This window comes from Sturnira hondurensis, unplaced genomic scaffold (assembly GCF_014824575.4).
Source record: "Sturnira hondurensis isolate 20B ecotype Veracruz unplaced genomic scaffold, ASM1482457v3 Scaffold0020884, whole genome shotgun sequence".
NCBI lineage: Eukaryota > Metazoa > Chordata > Mammalia > Chiroptera > Phyllostomidae > Sturnira > Sturnira hondurensis.
Genome location: NW_028093515.1, coordinates 391,624 through 415,414, shown reverse-complemented (window position 1 = coordinate 415,414; position 23,791 = coordinate 391,624). Strand labels below are relative to the sequence as shown.

The window sequence follows — 23,791 nt, the reverse complement described above, 5'->3', positions numbered from 1 at the left end:
ATCCACATGGCCTCCAGGGATGTCTTCCACATCCTAAATCCAGTCATATTCCTCCCTCTGGGAGACCCTCCAGAGGCTTCCTGTTGAGCACCCCACGTGGCCCATAAGGCACAATGTGAACCAGCCCCTGCTGCTCCTCCTGTGGGCCCCCTGGAATGATACCCTCTCCTCGTCGATCGGTTGGCTCTTTCTGTTGTGCGGGCTCAAGTGGCCCCTCCATAGAGAGGCCTTCCCTGACTGGGGAAACTTGCTTCCCTACCCGCTGTCCCCTTCTTCCAGTTACTCTATAAGTATTACCCTGTTGTATGGCACTGTCACTGTCTAATACCTTCATTTCCCATGTATCGTCTCCAGCACTAGAACTAAGGAAGCTTCATGAGGGCAGGAGTGTTTGTTTAGTTCCAGTGCTCAGAACAGTAGGTGGCATATGGTGGGTGCTCAGTACATACTAAAATTGGAGTGAATGAATGAAGTGGGTCTCATCCTTTGGGGCTCTGGGGACTACCTGGAAGAGGATGTGTGATGCCAGTATTTTGGGCCCAGGCTAAGGTGACTGGAATTCTCTAAGGCCTTGTCAGCCTTTTTGCTTCTCAAGCAGTGTCAGGGCACTCAGACCTAACCATTTTGTCCCCTGCTGGCCTGAAAAGCTGAAAAACAGAAACAGAAAGCAGTGCCGCTTTGCCACCCCTTTTAGAGAGAAAGCAGGCGGTCCGGGCTCTCTGAACCCCGACAGGACTTGCTGTTCTGACCCAGCCTGAAATTGATTTCCTGTAGGCCTTGCTTTGAACCTGGCCCCGTGAACACAAAGAGGTGTCTAAGCCAGGCTTCCCCTGACATGTGGCGAGGAGAGCGATACATCTGCTGGCCTGGGAGCCACCTACTTTCCCCCACCTCTTCTCTGAAGGCATGCAATAGCAATTGGACTTCATCTTTGTTTTATGAGTCACCAGTGATTAACCCGTCATAAATTGTTACTTCCTATAGTTTCAGAATACCTTTATCTTCTATGGAGTCCTGAACGGATTTGATGCAGGATCAGTTAACACGTGGTGTCGAAATCTGTCATTGTGCCCATATAAGGCAAACTCCTCAGGTTACTTCTTACCTTGGCAGAATCACAGGAATGTCAAGGTAACCAGGACACCTCAGCATAGCTCTGATTCTCTCTGGGTCACATGACTTCCCCTCCCTCTCTCCAGACTCACCCTGCAGTCCAGCACTAGGCCTGCTGGGTGGTGCTTGGTTTTATGTCTTCCACAGAGTGGATCAAAGGAGAGAAACCATGTGAGGTACCTCACACGGGGCCCAACAGGGTGAGAAACGGAAACGGAAAGCAACCTTGGCCAGGCTTGAGGTCATTTAGGAGATGCTGTGGGCCCCAGCTCTGACACCTCCCTGCTCTGTGACCATGGGCAGATCGCCTCAGCATTCAGAGCCTTGTCTGTAAAATGTAGAGCATTCAGAACAAATCCTGGTATGCAGAAAGTGCTCAATAATTATGAGTCATTTGTACACTTTTATTAGGGTAAGACCTATACCCCACCCATTTAAGGCTCAGCCCTTTCGCAGCTTCAGTGGCGCATGTTGAGCTGGCAGGTGAGTTTCTTCTTGGCAAACGAACCACACCTTCATGATGGCATCCCATTAGACCCTGTGCCCCCTCCCCCCAAATACATAGAGCCAGACGCTCCTTTGCTGTTACAGAGGTAGGAGTCAGACCTGTCCCTGAAAGTGCTGGGGGCCCCATTCTCCTGGCATCACACTGTTCTTGGAGACAGCCGCCCCTTATGACTGCTGTGTGGTTTGGCCAGGCCTTAGTAACAGCCCCAGGAAGGCCTGTAGGTGGGGCAAGCCAGGGTGAGAGTCTAGCCTTGTCACTCTGCCAGGGCAAACGGTTTCACCGTTTTTAATGGAGCAATTATGAGTCAGAGGTTTCAGTCTCTCTCTACTGGTTCCTCCCAATCCTATAATTACCCTTTGTCTGTAGAACTTTATTTTTGGTTTTTCTTTTTAAAAATCCTCCCAAATTACTGTTACCTTGTCCATCTCACGTGACCAAGGGGTGTAAGACAGAGTAAATATGACAAAGGGAAAAAGATCCCAAATCCAGAATGATTTCTTAAACCGCGAAGGCTGTGACCCTAACATCATTCCAGTTCCATGCCAGGAAGTGGACCCAGTGCCTGCTTAACGAGGCTGAGGGTAAGAGCGCATAACCCTGAACACCACCAGTTACTTCTCAGCAACTCGAGATTCGAAGCCAGGAATTTCTGGTTTGAGGCACCTCCTGGGTTGATGTGTTCATTCACTCCTCACCGAGCCCCTGCTTGCTGCCAGCCCCGGAGGGGAGCCGAGTGGAGTCTCGGCAAAGGGCAGGCAGGCCGACAAGCACCCAGCATCGCTGTGTGGCCCCTGCCAGTGCTGGGCCACTCAGATGAGAGGACTCGCTCATGCAGATAAATGCCCTATATTTTCCCGGCCTCCACACTCGCCCTGCTTCTCAAAGGGGTCGTCTTACACCCAGGCTCTGAGAGCGGTGTGAAACAAGGGCGCGCGTGTGAGCACTGCCCCAGGCTCCAGTCCCCCGGTGTGTCTAGAGCACAGATTTCCAGACCAACCCACTCTATCCTAGCATGGCGCCCACCGCCAGGCACTGCTCCTTGCTTTCACTGGAGCAGGAGAAGGCTTCTGACCTGGCAGGCGGACGGGTGAATCAGAGTGTCCCAAAACAGGGACCAGATCAGCAAGGAGGAGTTTCGGTCGTCAAAGGCGAAACCTGCCCCGCTGTCAGAGCGTGCTCCTGAGCCTGGCATCATTGTCTTTCCACCAACACGGCCCAATTTATGGATCTTGAAAATTCCAGCAGAAAGCAAGCTATCTTCTAGAAGGTGAACAGAGGGAGCAACGGGAGTGTTTTGTCTGCCTCCCGACACCCCTGGCCTTCGGTATTCTTCACACCTCTCAGTTTTGTTGGGGACTTCCCAAGGTGGCCCCAGTAGTCCAGGGCAGTAGCACTTACCTCAAGTGTCCCATCAGTGCTTCTTCTGACTTTTTCCTCCTCAAATGCCAAATGCCTGTTATTGGACAAGTAAGTCCATGGGCAGGTTTGTCCAGATTCAAATGTTAATTCTATAGACTGGACCCTTTTAGGCACCTGTTCAGACTCCAAGCCACACATTCTCAAAGCCAGAATTGGCTCACTTGGGTATCTATCTTTTTGAAGGATCAGAGTTTAAACCAGACGATCTTTAATTTCCCTTTCCACCCTGAAACCTGAGCTCAGCTGTAAGCTATTGAAAGTAAATGGGGTTTTTGTAGCTCAGACTGCCTGTTCTCCAGGTGAAGGGCCCCTGTGCCCGATCGTTTCACAGCAAAATGCCAGATGGGGCCAGAGGAGGCGGAGTGCAGATCCCCAGCCTCTGCTGCTGCCCTAATTTAAAAACTGCCTTTTGGGAGTGGAAGTTTTCTGTTTTAAAGGTAGTTATTTCAAGGTAGGCCTCACCATCTCTTCCTGCTGAAAAGCTCTCCTTTGAGAGCCGAGCACTGCCTTCTCTTTCTACCCTGTGGGCCCCACCTGCCCTTAGTTCAGACGCGTATCTGTGGACTCTGGGCAGGTGGTGGGGGTAGGCCCTTCCTCCTTGGGGAGGATCCAGTTCTGTGGTGTGTAATCTCAGTAGCTTTGGGTTGGATGGTTGGCTGAGACAAGCTTAGACTAGGGCACCTCCCTACCCTGGGCTCCCTATCCCTTGCTTCTTTGGGGATTCTTTTAGCTCTAAGGGTCCAATTCAGTCTGACCAAATACAGTGTCAGGGGCTCCCCGGTTCTACCTGGGCCTATACCCCTCATTTGTAGAGTGGGGGGTCGAATTAGAGTGGTGGCTCTCAACTCTGGCCACATGTTCAACACTCTTGGTAAGTTTTGCAAAATGTTATTCAGGACCCACTTTAAGGAAATCTGATTCACTTGACCTAGGGTGAAGTTCAGGCATTTTTAAGAAGTCCAGAGGTTTCATACATTTATTGTCAATTCATTTTCAATATGAATGAAAAACATATTCAATGGGGAAAGAGTAGTCTTTTCAGTAAATAGTGGTGAGAGAATCAGATACCTACATGCAGAGGATGGAGTTGGACCCCTAATTCACATCACGTACAAAAAACTCCAACTGGATCAAAGACCTAAATGTAAGAGCTGAAACCATAACATTTAGAAGAAAACATAGGCTTAAGTCTTCACTACCTTGGATTAGGTGATGGCTTGTTAGATAGAACACCAAAAGCATAAGCAACCAAAGAAAAACAATTAAAAACATTTTGCTTTAGCCCTGGCTGCTGTGGCTCAGTGGATTGAGCACCAGTCTGCAAACCAAAAGATCGCTGGTTCGATTTCCTGGTCAGGGCACATGCCTGGGTTTTGGGCTAGGTCCCCAGTGGGGTGTGTGCGAGATGCAACCAAATGATGTTTCTCCCCTTTCCCTTCCCCTAAAAAAATATAAAATCTTCATTTTTTTCTTGCTTCAAAGGACACTTAAGAAAATAAGAAGGCAGCCCTCAAAATTGGAAAGCACATTTGCAAATCATATAGCTGATAATGGTCTAGTGCCCAGAATACCTAAGGAATTCCTACAATGCAATAATGAAACAACGAATAACCCAGTAAGACAAAATGGACAAGGGACTAGAATTTTCCAAAGAAGATACACAAATAAGTGTACGAAAAGATGCTCAACATCCTTAGTCATTAGGGAAAAACAAATCAGAGCCACAATGAGATACCATTTCATGCCTACTAGGATGACTATAATCAAAAAGTCAGATAATAAAAAGTGTTGGTGAGGATTTGGAGAAATTAGAGCACCTACAGGCTGCTGATGGCAGTGTAAAATGGTGCAGCCTCTTTGGCCAACATTCCAGTACTTCCAGTGATTAGTACATAGAGTTCCTGCGTGACCCGCAGTTCCACTCCCAGGCATGGACTCCAGAGAACCGGAAACACATAGCCACACAGAAACTTGCATGGGAGTGTTTATAAGCAGCATTATTCAATATAATAGCAAAGGTAGATTAGTCCACATGTTTAACTTATGAATGGGTAAATGTGGTACATCCGTACAATGGAATATTATTCATACAAAAAGGAGTGAGGTACTGGCTCAGTGTACAATGTGGATGAACCTTGGTTACATGCTGGAGGAAAGAAGCCAGTCACAAAGGCCATAGACTACATGATTTCATTTTTATGACGTGTTCAGAATAGGCAAATCCGTAGAGACAAAGTAGATTATTGGTTGCCTGTGGCTGAGAAGGAGGGGAATGGGGATTGGCTGCTAACATCATTTTGGGTAATGACAATGACCTGGAACTAGGTAGCGAGATCGTTGTGCAACCTCACAATTGTCCTGAAACTCAGTGACTTTTATACTTTAAAGGGGTTTTATGGTATGTGAATTATAACTCCATACAAATACTGATTTTTCTGGATTGAAAGGATCTCTGGAGCAAGAAGAACTGGGTCTGGTGATAATATCCTTTACTTGTTTGGTGGTCGGGTGGTCAGCATGGAGGACGGGAGGTTGGGGGAAGATCACTGTGTGTCAGCCACCAGGGCGCACCAGCAACTTGTCGAACCCCGGGAGGATCTGGCTTCACCAGCTGCAGTGCTAATATTGAGGATGGCACCTTCCTGACCAGGAATAATATAGTGATGAATACAGTATCCACTGTGTACTCACTCTCTGCTGGGCCGCCTGTATAGCGCTTTCTCTGTATTATCTGATTGATTGCTTACATGGTGTTCAAAGGAGGAAACAGCTTAGTGAGGTGATGCTTGTTTTCTGAGGCCACACACAGTAAGTGGTGAAGTAAGATTTGAACTCAGCGTTTGTTAAGATCCTTGCTGTGGCGCACCGTGTCCCATTATTCTCTCCTCAGCCGGCCTCCTTCCAGCCCACCCACTGCTACCCACTGTCACCCACTGTCTAGGCCCAGCCCTTGAAGTAGGGTATCTATAAAGTCCAGCGGCCCCAGTGCCTAAGTGAATGGGGCCCTGAGGGCTCCTTTTCCATTGGAGTGGCAAGTCAAGAGCATTGTCTTCCCTGGCCTGTTTTTGAAATAGCTATAGCTCCAGGATTATTTTTATAAACTGAAAGCAAGCAGTTTTATCCCTAAGTAGGGACCCTCACCAGTACAAAATGGAATTAGAAATCATGAGGTCATAAATGATTGGACATGAGACGCCCAACACCGTTCCATTTATGTTAGAAGATACCAAGCACCTCCTGTGTGCAACTCACTGGGGCCCTGCAATGAAAAGGACCCCGCTGTCATGGAGCTTACGTTAGACTTGGGAAGGAGACTGGTTGTGGACAAAGCACATCATGTCTGAGGGTAATAAATACAGAGTAAAGCAATTGCATGGTGGAGATAGTAAGGTCAGGGAAAACTACCTGGGATGATGTCATCTGAGGGAAGTCCTTGAATGATGAGAAAGAACCAGCCCTGCAGAGAGCTGGGAGAAAAATCTTAGACCAGTGTTCCTCATGAGGAAGGGACTACACTCCCCAAATCAGTCCATCACGGCAACGGCACGCACACTTTCTGGTGCCTGGCTGAGGCAGGAACATTGGTTATTGGGTGGGGGCAGGAGAGGAGAGGGTTGCTTTTTGGATGGACACGCAGGACCTTTGGAATGCTCACTACTCCGCTTGGTATTTATACCTCTTCTCCAACTGGGAAGTCAGATTTTTCACGTAGGCTGAGAAAACTCCGAATAAGGCAAAGTGAGGCCAACACGAAAGCAGCATTCCATATTCCCTGTAATTGCTTTCAAATTAGCCTAAGTCGTCATGGGACAGGCACACACAGCACGCCTGCTCTGCCCCTGGCTAGATGCGGAGTCGAGTCCTGGACAGGCAGCCCATTGTGCCCCCACGTGCAGTTCCCATGCTGGGGGGGCTGGCTGAGTCTGCTAAGTTTGGTTGCAGCACCCACCTACATGTGGCTGTGTCATCATGACTAGTTCGTTTTCTATCTCTCAATGTGGTGCCTGGTTTTCTTCTCCTTCAGGTCTGGTAAAGGCAATAGATCTTCAAAACAAGGGCTCCCATGTATCATCTGAAGACCATTCCAGAGGCCTCACAGACACTCTGGACAGATCCATGCACATAATAACCAGGGCAGTCACCTTTTTGCCTAGGCCTCTGGTGCCTCAGATTCCAGAAGGCTTTTACAGCTGGGGGAGCAGTCGCTGCTTTCAGGAACTGAAAAACGCTCCACTGGGGCCAGGCCTTGCCTGAGGCCTGGTAGTGGCCTGATAGTAGCCTGGCTGATGGGCGATAAGGAGGAATAAATACCAGGAATAAATAGCTCTTCCTCTGCTATGTCCAAGCCTTGGGCACCCTTCTTGAGGCCTGTGCAAGCAGGAACTACAGGCAGCATCAGAGGCCACAGCAGGCAAGGTGGGAGTTCAGGAGGTGGGGTGGCGCCCTCCCCCTCAAAACAGCCCATTCCCCAGCAGAGCGGCCGACCCCGCATGATGTTGCAGAGAGGAGGTTTCGAAACCAGCCCTACAGGGGCCCTGTCTTGCCTTGGTGTGCCACGAGGGAGTGTGCTGTGTCCAGGTCCAGTCAGCCTGGGCCTGGGGCAGCAATTGACCTGTGAACCGCTGCTAAAAAGGCTCGTGGCTTCCATAGCAGAAGGCAGGGCATGCAGCATGGAGTCAACGGAACCCACACGCGAGTCTCTGCCAGGCGGGCAGTAGTGCAGGCTCTGACACCGCCCAGACCTCTCCTTTGCTGGTAATCGAAGCCAGTGAGCTCACCTAAGCCTGGGGACTTGGGGTAGGTGGGGCATGTTTCTAGGCCCAAACTGACTTTGCAAGAGACTCCCTTTATTCTGGGCTTAGTGGAATTCCAGCTTCCACCAGTCATTTCCCTCCGCGCCACCCCCTTCAGTACTAGCAACGAGTTGTGTAGCAGAAAGTTGTTGGGAAGAAAAGCTTTTCAGCTGGGTCGTCTGCATCCCACCAGGATCCTTCTTGCATTTCCCACTCCTCTGCCCATTGGAACACCTCTGGTTGACAGTGTCTTTCACACGTTTATTGAAAGTTTATTTCTTAACTTTCCTTACATTTATTTCTTATTCAGTGACTGCTGCAGCATAGAAAGAGTTTACCTCTTTGGGTTTGGAGAGGGAGTCATCGATGAATGGCTCATTAAAGCCTACTGTTGCCACATTCCTGGCTGCTTATGTCACCTCCGGAACAATATCCATCATTCATTTACCCAGCCACCCCACATCCTGGCCCCTGGGAGGGGTCCCTGTGACACAGGAAGGACTTTATGACCGGCCGTGCCAGCCCTCCTCTCCCTCCCCCTACAGACAGGGTGACAAAGCAGAAACAGTTCTGGGACCCCCCTGAAGCTCGCTTTCCTAGGTGCAGCATGGGGCCTCAGCACAGAGTGGTGACAGTGGATCCCAAACGAAGCAACAAGCTCTCCTTTTTGTACCCTTTATTCTCCCCCACTCATACCCTGTGCTGTTTTAGCAACCAGAGAAGAATCTAACAGGCTGCCAGTGTGCAGAGGCAAGTTCGGGAGGCTCTTTGTGGTTTTATTCACGTGTGTTCTCAAAGACGAGTCCACATCCTTCCCCCCTCCCTAGATACGTCAGGGGCTGGGTACCAAGCTCCCTTCACAGGATGACAGGAACACACTGGGAGCAGCAGTGGCATTGAGTCTGCCTCATGCACTGGGCCCAGGCCACCCTTAAAGAAGCAGGCCAGCTTTTGGAGGCACAGCCCTGCCTGCCTCCCTGCCTGGTTGGCTGGCTGGCTCTGTGAGCTGGCTTCCACATCAGGGAGTGAGGTGGGGCTGGAGCCCTTGCTGACTCGATTCTGCTGGCTCTGCTTTGCCTAGCTGGTACCTGGCATTCTGCTGAAAACAGTGTGGAATGAGTGACTGCCCCACATTTGTGCTGATAAGCTGTGTGGCCCTAGACAAATCACTTAACTTCTCTCTGCCTCAATTTCCTCATCTTAAATTGGAGACACTGTCTGACATGATTATGGGGTTGGAGGTTTTAAAGGGTTACCGTGTGTAAATGGGAAGAACCAACAGTTAGCAGTTACTGCATGGTTACCTTTAGCATGCCCTCTCCCACATCAGAATGTAAATTCTGAGTCTGTTTTGCTTCTTTCCATGGCAGTTACCTAGTAGGGTTCCAAGTCAGGATTTGTCAGCCAGGTGAATGCATTGAGTGCCTAAGTGAGGCACTGGGGACATGGCCACTGTTCAGTCAGAACAGCTCCTGGAAAGTGACCCTTGACCAAAAAAGCCAGATGAACTCAATGCTTTTGCTTTTTCCTCCTCCCGACAGATGCCATTACCTTGGGGCCCTCCCAAATGAAATTGACGTCCTGGGCTGACATTTCCAATATGTGTCCTCTGCCTTCCTCCCGCCACGTTTCTCTCTGAGCGCTCTGCCCTCTTTCCTGGTCATCCCACACTGACCCTGGGACCCTTCAGCCTAGTCCTCTTGTAACTAACCTCTTAAAGGCCCCGTGAGGTTGGCTGTGCCTGTCTCCTGTCACGTCTCATTTCCCTCGCTCCTTAATCTCTCCAACCTGCTGTTCGCGTGTGTTCTTCCCACTGTGTGGAAAGTCTCCCTTGTTTTTATATCGTCTCGTTCTCAGTCCGATCAGAGTTGGAGAATGAGCTCCGTGAGGGAACTTCCTGTGTCTGCCCTGTCTCTAGTTGTCCCCCAGCACATGGAACCCTCTCCTTAGCTCTGTCCCTTTCTGAGGGGTGGGAGGAAGGAGGGCAGGTACAGCATAACACTTCAGAGCATGCCCTCTGGACTTCAGTGCCTGGCTTTACATCCAGCTCCGGAACTTTCCAGGTGTGTGACTACCTGTGGACAAGTCATACCACCTCTCAGACCCTCGGTTTCCTCATTTGTAAAATGGGACAATAGTAGCACTGATCGCAGAAGATAGTCCTGAGGATGAGAGAAGTTAGTATGTGGCAAAGTGCCTAGAACAGTGCTCGGCACATAGCTCTGTGGAAGCATTTGCTACAATTGTCACTATGAACACTCTCCCTCATCAGACTGGGAGCTTCGTGGAGCAGTCTGTCTGCTTAGGCTTGCTGTGTACTTGGCACGGGGCCTGGCCCTGGGGTGACACTCAGCAAATGGTTGTCAAGGGAATGGATGTGTACCAACCCCATGGTGGCCTAGGAGCATTGGGGGCAGGTGGGACCTGTCTGGCAGTCAGACTGAGAATTTTGCATAGCGGAGGCGGGTGCAGTGGTCACACAGGCCCCCATCTATAGAAGCCACCCCTCCACACTGTCTGCCCCACACATTTTAGTCTAAACCAGGTAGGGAGAGGAGTGTATAGGCAAAATGTTATTTTTATAACCAACTAGGAAAAGCTATGAATTTTTCATGTCCCGTTCGAATTTCAGCTCCTCCTCATGAGTCACTGTGTGGAGAAGTAGCCAGCTGCGGTTCCCGAGGGTGGTCTCACGGGGTCTTGATCTCCTTGCCCAGAGCTCAGGGCTCCACGAGCCTCTAGATGTCCCTCATCTTTCAGGAGGACAAAACAGGGACAAGCAAGGCATGGGGGGGGGGTCTGTCATGGAGTTCCTGTCTTGTGTCTGTCAGGTTCAGGAGGCAGTTCTTCCTCCTCAGCACCGTGGCCAGGTGAGTGGATATTCTCCCCAAGCACCTGCCCAATGTGTTCTGCTTGGAACTCGGCTTCCTTCTAGCCAGGGAGACAGAGTACATGGCAGACTTACCACTGAATTTAAAAATAGGTCATTCTTGACATATATGACACTGCCAGGCACAGTCGTAGTGGCTTACTTGCATTATTTTGTCTAATCTTCATTTATGTGAAGAGGTTATTGTCTTTATTCCATCAACAAAGGGTCTTATAGCTTGCCCAAGGTTGTCCATTGGCAGGTTGCCTCAATAGCAGAGGCAAGATTTGAACCCAGGCCTGTGTGAGCCACAAGCCAGAGCTCTTGTTTACGGCTCAGAAGGTGAGCAAAGGTGCCGAGATACGGTGTGTGTGGATGGTGGAGGGTGACCTTGTGAGGACGGATGGTCCGATCCCAACGAGGTGGGGTTTGTTCAGAGCCTCCACAGGTTGGAATACAGACTGTCTTGAGAAGGTCTCCTGCAGTCTCATTTTCATTCCAAACCATGGGGGCGGGATAAGGGCCTTTGCAGAGAGGGAAGCAACAATGTTCAGGCGTGTGCATGTGCGCACGCACACAGTTCACCTAGTGTTTTATGCTGGCGCCTTGTCAGAGGCTTTAAAGCATCCCCTTCCCCATTCAACCCTTACAGAAACTACAGGAGGTAGATTCTGATAAGTTTAGCCTATAGAGAAGGGAACTCAGGTGTAAGAGGTCAAGTCATTTGATTGGAAACACAGACCAAGTAAGCTGAGGAGCTTGCATTCAAACCCAGACCGGTGCCTCTTCAGAGCATGCAGGTATAGTGCAGGCAGGCTGAGGTGGCAGTGGTGTTGTTTAGACACATGTCCAGTCCTGCTTACAGACCGGCTTGGTAGATCTCAGACCCAGCAGCAGCGGACCACCTTGGGGGCTTGCCCTCTGGGAGCTGCCCTCTTGCATCCTCAGTGGTAGGATGTGATTGGCCACTTCATTGTCCAACAGTGTCTTTCGGGCACAAGGAAAAGCAGAGGCTCATCATCCCCTGCCACTTCCTGCTTTCCAGGGCAGCTGAGTTCCACACCTATTCGCTGCCCACCGCTGAGACCACCAGTGCTTTGGGCTTTATACAGACATGTGAGGTGTGAGAGGTAATTCCTACCCATGTGCATGGAACCTCCAGTAAGATCCAGAACAGCTGGAGGAGGCTGTCAGAGAGGTGCTGAGGGTGACGCTGAGTGCTGAGCGCCAGCGAGGGCCGGCAGGGCACAGAGAAAGCACTCCGTGGAGGAGGCAGGCAGGATTTCAGGAGCGGAGATTTGGGAGACACGGGGACATCTTGAGAACTGCTGTTGATTGAACACCTGTCATGTGTTCTGCAGGCATTGTTACCTTGTGTCCTCACACTGGTCATGACCCCAGTACCAACTTCATCACCACATTACAAATGAGGAAGTGGGTGTTAGGAAAGTTGGGTGACTTGCCCACATGAGTGGTATAACCAGCACTCTAGCCCTGGTTTGTCTGAATTCAGAGGTATATAGCAGGAGTGTGGGAAATGAGGTAGGAAAGGCAAATCCGTACGTTCCTTCATGAGATCCTGCTGGGTGGCCAGAGCACAAGGTAACTCATGGTTGTGGAAGGGAGGAGCCTGCAGGACTGTTAAGAGAGCAGAGAGGTCAGTGCTGTGATGCGACCTGCACAGAGGAGACTTCTGGGTCAGATCAAGTCAGGGCAGGCAAGCTGGTGCAGGCCCCCGTAGGAGCTGCCCTCGAGCCCATTTGACGGAGGGGTAGGGCCTGGCTGAGGCAAGGCCATGGGAACTGCCTCACGCAGAAGGGGGTCTCTGTCTCCTAGGCTGAGAAACTCTTCGTATTGTCAAGAGGCAGATGGGGGGGCCGGGCTGCTGACAGTGTAGCTCATCATGTCCCATGCGCTCTCGCCACCCTCTGCTTGGTTTTAGAAGGAAATCTCTTGTGGTCCCCACTGTAGTGCAGCGTGTTAATGAGGCAGCCTCTCTGTCTGGGAAGGGCCCTGCATTGAGTCTGTGAACAAGCAGGACTGGTGGCACTTGTCAAAACTCGTGGTGCTTAGCCAGAGGCTCCTTGGAAGCTCCTTACCCTAAATGGCTTCTGCCTGTGCCTGGGCATGGAGCGTGCTCTTGCATATTCTTGGCTGTCTGCCCATGTGTACAGCGACCCCTGCAGAATGAGGGGGGCAGGGGCTCCCGTGAGAAACAGACATGGGGCTTTTTCCAGACCCCGCTGTGGGAGGTTGAGTGGGCCAGTTTCCCCAGAAGGATTCTGGGCATGGCCACCTTAACTGATATGATGTGCTTCCCTGGTGCTGATATCTGATAGATAACATGACCCAGCCAGCAGGGGCCTGAGTGGCTGGTCACCACTGGAAGGCCAAGTGCCCTGTACTGGGTGTTCTGTGTTCAAGTTTGGGATTTGGGCTTCTTGTCTATGGACAGCCTCTCTACCTGAAAACACCCTTTCACCTTTCACCTTCCTCATGCTCAGTGTTCCTCAGAAACAGTTGCCTGACTCCGCGGGGGGCGGGTAGCTGCTTCCCACTTGCCTTGCAGCCCCCTTGAGCTACACTGCCCGTAAGATTTGAAAGGGCAGGGCGAGGCATGTTCCTCGGAACAGAGGACATGTGGCTGATACGGAAACAAAGTGTGGGGATGTGCACAGGGCCAGAGGGTCTGTGCTCCTGGCCTTCAGGGGAGATGCTTGCTGTTGGGCCGCCCAAAGCTTCCAGGTAGACTACTTGAAGAAACCTTAAATTTACAGGAGGCTTTTCTTGTGCAACTGCTCTCCTGTTCCAGGATGCCTCTGTGACAGATGGGGAAATTGCTGCCTGACCTGCCTGAGGGGCGGCTGGGTGGGGGTCGTGCTGGCTGGGCCTGTGGTCTGGTCAGCCCTCTGGGTAACTGAGGGCTGGCTGTGTCTGTCCAAAAGAATGTAACCTCTGCAGAAGCAGGGCCCCTGCCTCTTGTTTTCACACCCGGGCCTGGCGCTCAATCACGTAGACTTGCATGACTGAGCGAGCAGACTGTTGGCAGTGGCGCCGCTCTTTGCTCTATGTCCCAGGCTCCATCAGAGTGCTGTGGGGAGGGGACTTGCTCAGGGCGTCAGACTATGGTTCCTATCTGCGCTCTGCCACTTTTCACCTAGGTGGCTGTGCAGTGGGTCTGTTAACTACCCTGAGCCTCCGTTTCCTCAGATCAACCTGCCCAGGTCATTGTAAAGATTAGAAACAGTGTACAGAAAGGGTGGAGCCCAGAGCTGGGCCCCCATGCTGGCTGTGCTGTCCTGGGGTCAGGGCTGTAGCCCAGCCCTTTTGCTAGAAGCCACAATAGCCACACTGACTCTCCTGACCACTCTCTGCTCCCTCAGACCTTCACAGCCTGGTGCAACTCCCACCTGCGGAAGGCTGGCACACAGATCGAGAACATCGACGAGGACTTCCGAGATGGGCTCAAGCTCATGCTCCTCCTGGAGGTCATCTCAGGTGAGGCTTCTCTCCCACAATGTGCCACCCGCACCTGGGACAGGTGCCTTGTCACAGCAGGCCCCTGGGACATGGCTCACCCCATCTGTCCCGTTGCTGCTAGGAAGAGTGAGGCCTCTACAGCTGCAGTAGCAGTGTGTCTGCTCATGCGCTTATTGGGGTGGTCCCAGGGCGCTGTGGGGGGCCGGTTCTGGAGAGTCGTGGGGACCACCCTACAGCTTTCCTCCCTCCTTTCTTAGGGGAGCGGTTACCTAAGCCGGAGCGGGGCAAGATGAGAGTGCACAAAATCAACAATGTGAACAAAGCACTGGACTTCATCGCCAGCAAAGGAGTCAAGCTGGTCTCCATCGGGGCAGAAGGTGAGCTTGGATGGGGCAGCTCGATTTGTAACCTGCAAGCTCTGAGGACCACCCTCTGCCTTCTGAACAGAAGTTGTGTTGGTGGCAGAGCACTTGGGATGCTTGAAGCAGTGACCACAGTGCTCACCTCACTGTGACATTGGGGCCACAAGTTCCCCCTCCCTCCATCCACAGGATAATTCAGTTCAAGCCTGGGAAATCCAGCACCCCTGATCACACAGGGCAGGCTTCTTCTGTAGGGAGTGGCTTCACTTGGACCTTGGATACCGCATTTGCTGTGCTCGTGCTGGGCCCCAGAGACACTGACAGACACGTGACATGGTGTCTCTCTGTGCCAGGAGGGGATGCAGAGGGGAGAAGGGCTTGTGAGGCCCAGTGTCAGGGTTCTGGGGCCAGGAGTGCGAGTCCGAAGGTCCGTGACCAGACTTTGCTGGGTACACGACCTGGGAGAGTTTGGCCTCTGGCTGGATGCCAAGATGACCAGACTTTGCTGGGTACACGACCTGGGAGAGTTTGGCCTCTGGCTGGATGCCAAGAATCCTTCTGTGCCCAGTGGGGTTACTCAGGACTGTAAGCCTCTACTCCAAGCCCTCCTACTAGAGCAACAACATGTGGTCACTCCAGCAGCGGGTCCTTGTCTTGTGGTCACTGGCGCTTTTGGAGACTAGGTGAGGACTGATGGAGCCCAGCACCTCCTCATCAGCCCAGACTCACAGTTCTGCTCATTAGTCAGAGCAGTGTTTCCTACACTAGACATCCATGGTGTCCCAGCTTTTAGAAAAACAAAGAAAACTAATTGCTGTTAATGACAGGGCTCTGAGAGTTTGGCCAAGGCTCTAGGCCAGAATGCCTGCACAGAGTTCCAAGGTTCCTCACCCCCCACCACCCCAGGACCTTTCCTGAGAGGGTTGCCAAGCCTCAAATGCCACAGTCAAGGTAGTTGGTGTTTGTTTAAAAAAAAATATATCAAAGCCCCCAAACTCAATCAAGCCCTGAGATTTTCTGTCCTTGCATGGATCTTTCCCCTGGCTGCATTCCAGCCTTCTGCTTCTCACAGCTGCATTTATTTTGCTCCAATGCTAGTTAGTAAATACAGAAAGGGTTAGAGGAGAGACCCATGGCAGTCATCAGTTTTCATTTGAAGAAAAACTCAGGCTAAAAATATTTTCTGTTCATACCCAAATTCCCTCCCAATCCTGTGACCACTGGGCCTTGGGATAAAGCTGGAAGGCCGCCTCTGGAGACATTCTGAGGGCTCTGGAATACCTGAGAACCCTAGTCCTGCCCTGCCCCCATTCTGCTATCCCTCCACAGGATCTAGATCATTGCTTCCTTGCGTGGGGGCGGGGGGGTGCATTATGAGAGGGGACAAATTGAGGGCATAGCTGCAGGTTTGAGAAGCAGTTGGGGGCTGTGTAATGAGAGAGGCCATCTTTCCCCCATAGGAACACTCTAATTCCTCTGTGACCAGCCTCCCCACGTAACCAGCTGGGAGAATGGAGTTGTGGCCTCTTCTCCAGATTGTCTGGGTGTCTGGCACTGGGGAGGAACACAGCATATATTTTCTAAATGAATCAGTGCTTTTGCCCCATACTGGGAAGGTTCTGCCTGGTTTCCGGTCTGGGGTTTGGGGCCCTGGGAAAGGGCCTGCAGACACTGTGTTCTTCCTGTGCCTCTAGGCAGCAGGCTGTTTTCTTACCCTGAAACTAAAGCCAAAAGCCGGCCCTCCAGCCGTCAGCCCACAGCTTCACTTGGGGAGCTTAAGTGTGTCCTTGGGGAAGGCTGGCCCCATCCTCTGGGTGACCACTGTACCTCCTTTTCAAATCCAGCCCGCCCTGGAGTTTTCTGTTCTTGAGGATTATGTGCAAGTTCTCTTAAAGTGACCTTCTCTTTCCCCCACCCTTTCTCCTTGCATCTTGTGTGCTGAGGTGTGTGGGGGCAGAGGGCATCTGAAGGACTGCCACAGGCCCTCTGGCCGACAGGTTCCTTCTGGATGAGGCCACTTACAAGTCTGTCACCCAGCAGTAGACATATGGTGACCTGAGTGTTGCAGAGGTAACTTTTCTCTAAGTTTCTGAAGCTAAAGAATGTCATGGTCCCGAGACTCTCGCTCCCAGAAGTTTGAGAGTTGTTGTTTTTCAGGCCTTGTGTCTCTCTTCTCCCCCCCGCCTTCAGCGACATGGTACCTTTCTCATCAAGGTGCTGGGGATGCAGTGGTCATGAAGGCAGCCAGTGAACAAGTAAACCAGCCAACAAGTACATGGTTCCAGTTGGCCATCTGTGTGTGAGGAGAGCAGAGTGCTGGGGGGAGGCCCTGGGAGGGGTGCAGGGAGTCAGGGAAGCCATTTTGGAGAGGGGACATAGAGGCAGAGGCTGACAGGATGGGAAGGACCAGCCATCTGAGGAAGGGCTTGAGAGATGCGTTTCGTTGGGGACAGAAGGTATGAGCTCCGTACAGCAAGAAAGAGCCTGGCTTGCCGAAAGGACACAGCTAAGAAGTGCTGGGGAGGGGAGGGACCGGGTCGCTCAGGACAGGCCTTAGAAGCTGGACTCCAGGTCTTCTTTTTCACCACAGTGGGGCTCTGAGTAGGTGAGTGACACAAATCTGATGCACCTTTTAAAGGGACCACCCTAGTCCCGGCCAGGTGGCTCAGTTGGTTGGAACATCATTCCATACGCCAAAAAGTTGTGGGTTCGATTCCCAGTCAGTGCATGTACCTAGGTTGCGGATGATTCCTCTCTCACATTGATGTTTTTCTCTCTCTCCCTCTTTCTCCCACCCTCTCAAATCAATAAACATTCCTTGGGTTAGGAATTTAAAAATAAATAAATAAAAATAAAGGGACCACCGTAGCAGCTACATGGAGCCAAATTGCAGGGGCTGGTGTGGGAGGCAGTGCACTGAGTTCTGCAGGAAACCGCAGTGGCTTGGACAAAGGTGGCAGCAATGGGGTTGGGAGGAAGGGGACCGCATGTACCCACTAGTGGGACAGCATCCCGTAAAGGTGTGGCGGTGGGGGTTCGGCAGAGGGCTGTGACCAAGCCCTGAGGAGGAGCAGTCTTTTGAGCTGGGTCGAGAGCAAGCTTGTCAGGTGGGAAGATGCTTGTGAGGCCAAGGACACATGTATACAGAGGCTTTTGAGGCTGTGCTTCCCAGAGCGTTCAGGGGACATCTCCTAGTGAGGGTGGCGGAGGGCAGGTCTGGGTGGCTCTGTTGATGATCAGAGCTAACTTTGGATGGGGTGGGAAGGCTGCTGGGGGTGGGGGTGCCTCACTCTGGTTTAACAACCCTCTGGCCCTTTGCTCCCCCTTGCGCGCAGAGATTGTGGATGGCAACGCAAAGATGACACTGGGGATGATCTGGACCATCATCCTCAGGTTCGCCATCCAGGACATCTCAGTGGAAGGTAAGAGCTGAGAGTCCCCCTGACAGCAAAGCGCCACTTTTTCTCCCCACCCGGGCTCCCCCTGAGCTGGGGAGATGTAGATCAGGATTTGGGGCGTTTTGTCTTCAGGCCTCAAGGCTTATTATCCTTGTTTCCCAGTGTCATTCATAGGGCCTGGCCCAGGCTGCAGGGGAAGGGGGTACCCCCTCGAAGCCACCCAGAGTCGAGCTTAGGCCCCTCCCATTCCACTTCCTGAAGGCTGTGGCCACATCTGGGAGAACCTGAGTGGCAGGGCCAGATGCTCAGGCCCCTTCAGGAGAGGGGGAGAGGCCAAGGCCAGCATCAAAGGCTTTTTTGATAGTGCATCCTGACTGTTAGAGGCACAGGCCTTGTGGTCTGAAATATGGCACAGGTTCAGATTTTGACATTATTCTGTCACTGCCACTTCCTGCGATGATCCTAGAGTTATTTCTTGGGGCTGTGAGTGTGGATTAGCAGTTAGGATCAGCAGAGGCCTGGAATGGGAGGAGCTGTTACCGCTGTTCTGTCTGGTGGCCTGTCCCCCAAGTTCTGCCTGAACCGGAAGTGTGGTTGTATCTGAGCCAGCGCTGTGTCCTCGTGTGTTTTGCAGAGACCTCTGCCAAGGAAGGGCTCCTTCTGTGGTGTCAGAGAAAGACGGCCCCATACAAGAATGTCAATGTGCAGAATTTCCACATCAGGTGAGCTGAAGCCCCGAAGCCCGACTCATTCCCTCGCCTCTTCCTGGGACCTGAGGCACTGTCTTTCTGCCTGTGCTCTTTTCCATGCCCGTCTTGGTCGGTGAACTGCCAGCCCTCAGGGAGTCCCTTCCATGACACTGGCTCTTGTGAGCTCCTTATAAGGCCCCTGTGTTCTCCCCAAGGAGGAGGCGGCAGCGGTGGCTGGTGGCCACAGTCGTCTCACCGTCCTGGGCGGACAGCCTTAAAGCAGTTCTGGGGCCCGCCTTACAGACTTTTCTTCCTCCCCAAGCAACATGATTCTCAGAAGCAACAGCAAAGCCCTTTTTTAAAAAAAAATTAATTTGTTTGTTTGTTTTGAGCTCTCAAGAGGGACCTGTCCTTAGCTCTGCTAATGAATTGAGTGTCGATAAAAACATACTCTGTCCCCTCTAATGAACAAAACTCAGCCTTGCGGTGAACGTGCTCTCCCTCGGTGAGAGAGGGAAACGAGAGGCGTGCACCGCTGCCAGGACCCAGTGCGCTCGAGACCCAGGGTGTGGCAGGCACTGCGGCCTGGTGCTGGTCCTGAGGTTAGATCTGGCTTGGCCCTCTGACCTTCTGGGGTCCTCCCAGGGTGGATGGAGCAGGCAGGGGGCACACAGAGGAATGAAGAGTGGGGCCACATGGGGTCCACAGAGAGTCTTTGGTGTCCCCAGGCTCTCAGGGGCCCCAGCACTGGAGGTTGGGGACTTTTCCGTTGTGTTCTGCTACTAACAGCACACGCTTCCTACCTGGAGCTCCTCTGTGTGCCTCCCTCCTTTTCCTGTCACCAGCTGGCGGGTCCTCTCTGCCTCTCTTGTTCATGTGTTTACTCAGTTGGCAGATATCTACACAGTGCCTTCTGCACGCCAGGAGTGGTGGCAGCACTAAAGTGGGTCCCCACCCTTGGAAAGTTACACTTCAGCAGAGGGGCCAATCGTTGACAAAGGTGCAAATAAACCAACAACATGATTTCACATAGTGAGAAGTGCTGTACACAGACCACAAAACAGAATGAGGTGATAGAAACTAATAGGGAGGGCTCTGCACAGTGTGGCTTGAAGCGTCGTCCTATACACTGGAAGGCTGAGGGTTCGATTCCCCATCGGGGCATTATATCCTAGGTTGCAAGTTCAAACCCCAGTCAGAGCACTTATGAGAGGCAACTGATTGATGTTTCTCTCTTACATCTATGTTTCTTCCTCTCTCCCTCCCTTTTCCTCTCTCAAAAAAATCAATAAGTGTGTCCTCAGGTGAGGATTTAAAAAAGGAAGTAAGTAATTGGGAGAGTATCTTGCTCAGGTGTGGCCTTTCTGAAGAGGTGACATTAAGCTTGACCCCAGAAGGAACCAACCCTTAGAGGATCTCAAGGAGAAAAATGTGACCAGTCTAGCTTGTGACCAGTTTTCATTTTGCCTTGATAGAGACCCTTGTGCCAAGCCACATCCTGGCATTTGGCCAGCTTATATGGGTCAGGTCATACCAAGGTGCGAAGGTCATACAGCAGCCTCCTGCAGTGGGCTGCCTCGCCTCGGAGGGCTTGTCCAGTTCTATAGAGCCTTGCATATACTCTTGTCATATGTCAAGTCCTGGTCTGAGTGTTTCCATTATTGACTTACTTAATCCTCACAACAACCCTATGAGGTTGGTGCTGTTATCCCATTTTACAGACATGGAAACTGAGGTAGCAATTGTAGGACTTGCCTGATAGTTAAGTGGAAGAGCTGGGATTCGACCCCAGACCTCTCAGCTTCAGCAGTTGTGGTCACGGCCACCCTGCCATACCGTCTCCCTCTAGTGCCTGGCACACATACTAAAGTACCTCAGTAAGTGCCCAGGGCCTTTCTGCACTCTCACCACAGTGCCTGGGCCTCCTCATAACCTTGGCTTTTCCATCCCCAGCTGGAAGGACGGTCTTGCCTTCAATGCCCTGATCCACCGACACAGGCCTGAGCTGATCGAGTATGACAAGCTGAGAAAGGTATGTATCTTGTGTTCCCCTCAACAGCCCACAGATACCCTGAGTCTGACCCTTGACTCTGAATCACATCCCCCAAATCCATCTATCACTTGTACCCAAAGCTGGATTCTGCTCAGATGGGCAGGCTGGGAGAGCCTTGCGCCAACTGTCACCAGGCCCTGGCTCTGTTCTCACCTCCCTTGCTCCCTGTGTAGGCTGTCCCCTTTGCCTTCCATGGACATTGCAGCAGCCGGGGGTTATTTTAGGGCCTGCCCAGCCATGTCTTCCAGCCCCCCCTTTCTTAACTAACTCTGGATTCTGGAAGCATTTCCTCTTTTTCCATGGGGAAGAGAATTAAAGAATCCCAAACCGTCACTGCTGGCAGACACTTCCAAGGCAGGGTCCTTTTCTGATTTGTCTGTGCAAAGCTTGTGACCATGTAAGCTGTAGGCCCTGCCTTCTAGGAGCTCCCCGCCTCATGGGGAAGGCAGGACAGAGCAGGCCAGCCACATGAGGCCGTGTACAGGTGCTCACGCTGAATGTGATGAGGAGGGGATAGGGCCAGACAGTGCTGCAGAGGATGGATGGTACACCTGGGCTGGCGTGATCGAGGAGGGCCTGTACAGGCAGGAAGAGGTAGCCTAGGGCCAGAGAGAGGGCATTCCAGGTAGTGGGGGCACAGGTCTCACTGAACTATCTATTCAAGCCTCAGTGGGACTGGACCCCAGCTGGAAGGTGGTAGAGACATGTGAGGGAGGGTCCCACTGAAGTGGGTGTTAATCCCATAAGCAGTGGGAGATGACGGGAAGGGGTGGTTCAGGGAGACTGGAATGTGGAGACTCAGTTTGCTCCCCCGAACCCCCACCACCCCCAATGCTGGCTCAGGTCTGGACCAACTTTAAGGGCTTCAGGACAGGGGGCTTAACTTAGGGTTTGTGGGTAGTTGGAAACTGTGAGAAAAGGGTTCATTTTTTCTGGAGACAAGATCCCTTAGCTTGTCCACCAAGATTACCAGAGACGTTCTCAGAGGTGGCTGAGAACTCCCTAAAAAAGGACCTTTCCGGTCCTACCCCTTCACCAGATCCAGGCCAGCCCTGGGTCCCTTTTGCTTCTACATCCTGCCCCTCTGATGGAGTCTTCCTCATTCCCTCACTTCCCTCCCTCTAGGATGACCCAGTCACCAACCTAAATAATGCCTTTGAGGTGGCAGAGAAATACCTAGATATCCCCAAAATGTTGGATGCAGAGGGTAAGTACCTCCCTTTTGTTCAGCCAGCACCGTGTTTTGTGGGTATGCCTTACGGTAACTTCAGAAAACTGGCAGAGCCAGTGAGAATGGCTGAATGAATCTGGGTAAACCTGAGACAATGTGTTGCTAGTGGAACCAGAGCAGGAGCAGCCTGCGCAGGCCAGACACACTCAGGGATGGAGCAGGGTGAGGAGTCGGGGTGGGGAACTTGAGGACAATGGACTCTGGAGGCTGCCGGAGCCCTGCCTGACCCAGTCCCACACCTGGGGGAAGGTGGGGAGCCAGGTGGCCAGGGAGGGCCGGCCCCTGCAAATAGGCAAGGCCTGTACCTACCGTGCCTGCCGCTGGTTTGCAGTCCAGAGCCCACCAGTGTGGAATGTTTCGTTTTTTTCCTTCTCTGGTGTTGCTTCATTTCCCAGCTATGTACCACCCCGCCCTCACCCTAGGACCCATGTCTCTGGTCTCTCATGGCCCTTGGGATTGACTTTCCAGCAGCCCCTTGAGGACATTTTCAGAGAGAGAGGAAGTGGCCTCATTTTAATGCAGTTCCCACAGCTGCGGCCTGTCTAGAGACCATGGGGGTGCAGGGGCTGAGGGTGTGGCTGGGCCTGCCAGAGTCACCAGGGTCACTGAACCAGCTCTAAGGGTTTTTCTCCTGGGATGACTGTGGCCTCGGAAGCCTTTGGATCCTGGTGAGTGACCACCCCTTCCCCACCCCTACTTGGGCAGTTTAACCCTTGTTGTTCACTTGCAGACATCGTGAACACGGCCCGGCCCGACGAGAAGGCCATAATGACCTATGTGTCCAGCTTCTACCATGCCTTTTCGGGAGCGCAGAAGGTACCGGGCAGGGCCAGGCAGGCCCACCTCGCTGCCACTGCCCAATGCCACTGCTGCCTCTCGCCTCCCATGCTCACCTCATTTCTCTTGCAGACGGCAGTGGCCTGTCTCCGACTGGAAGCTACACCCCAGCTCCTTGGCGTCACTGCTGCCCATTTAGTCTTTGCTCACACTGTCTGTGGAGTGTCCACTCTGCACCAGGCTCTGTACTAGGCACTGAGGATACAGCAGTGGCTGAGTCAGGCAGGATCTCTGCTCTCATGGAGCTTCCATGCTAGCATGAGGCAGATAGGCACATCCACAGGTCAAGACATTTCACGTGGTGATAAACACAGCAGAGCGCATGGGACAGGACGATGGGATAGAGATGCCTGAGGATGCCCAGCATAAAGCATGGGGCCCAGGGGAAAGCCTCTGAGGGGTGACATGAACAGGCAGTTGGAGTGATGAGCAGGAGCTGTCGTTAGAAGATCTGTAGGAAAAGCATTCCAGCCCTGCCTGGTGTGGTTCAGTGGATTGAGTGCCGGCCTGTGAACCAAAGGGTTGCCGGTTCAATTCACAGTCAGGGTACATGCCTGAGTCTCAAGCCAGGTCCCCAGTAGGGGGTGCTCAAGAGGCAGTTACACATTGATGACTGATGTTTCTCTCCCTCATCCTCCCTCCCCTCTGTCTAAAATAAATAAAAATCTTCAAATTTTTTAAAAAAGCATTCCAGGCACAGGGTAGAGCAAGCGTAATCCATGAGGCAGAAATAAGCTTGGCTTCTTCAAGGAATGGGAGGAGAGGAGAGTTAACAGTGAGGTCAGAGAAGGTGATGGGGCCAGACTGTGTAGATTATTATAGCCTAAGAGCAAGAATTTGGGTCTTATTTTAGGGCCACAGGAGACTATTAGGTACTTTATGCTGAGGTGGTAGACGTGATCTTACTTTCTGAGAAACATCAGTTAGAGTTTAACCCCTTCAACCCCAAACAAGTCTTCCTATTTAGAGCCAGTAGCTGGTGTCACAAACACAGGCCTGGTTAGCAAAGGAATCCACCTATTTGGAAACCCCCTTCCCC

At 52.1% G+C, this 23,791-nt stretch overlaps 1 protein-coding gene across 3 annotated transcripts in view; it reads left to right on the top strand.

Moving 5' to 3' along the window:
* ACTN4 (actinin alpha 4) overlaps positions 1-23,791 on the top strand; it is a 70,054-nt gene that overhangs the window by 28,467 nt on the left and 17,796 nt on the right. For 2 of the 3 annotated variants that reach the window (XM_037030799.1, XM_037030797.1), the window contains exons 2-8: positions 14,086-14,200; positions 14,440-14,559; positions 17,880-17,966; positions 18,577-18,664; positions 20,585-20,663; positions 21,810-21,891; positions 22,646-22,731. In XM_037030799.1, the coding sequence (XP_036886694.1) occupies positions 14,086-14,200; positions 14,440-14,559; positions 17,880-17,966; positions 18,577-18,664; positions 20,585-20,663; positions 21,810-21,891; positions 22,646-22,731 (657 nt within the window). The remainder of the gene's footprint in view (positions 1-14,085; positions 14,201-14,439; positions 14,560-17,879; positions 17,967-18,576; positions 18,665-20,584; positions 20,664-21,809; positions 21,892-22,645; positions 22,732-23,791) is intronic. The other variant, XM_037030798.1, reaches the window with a different exon arrangement.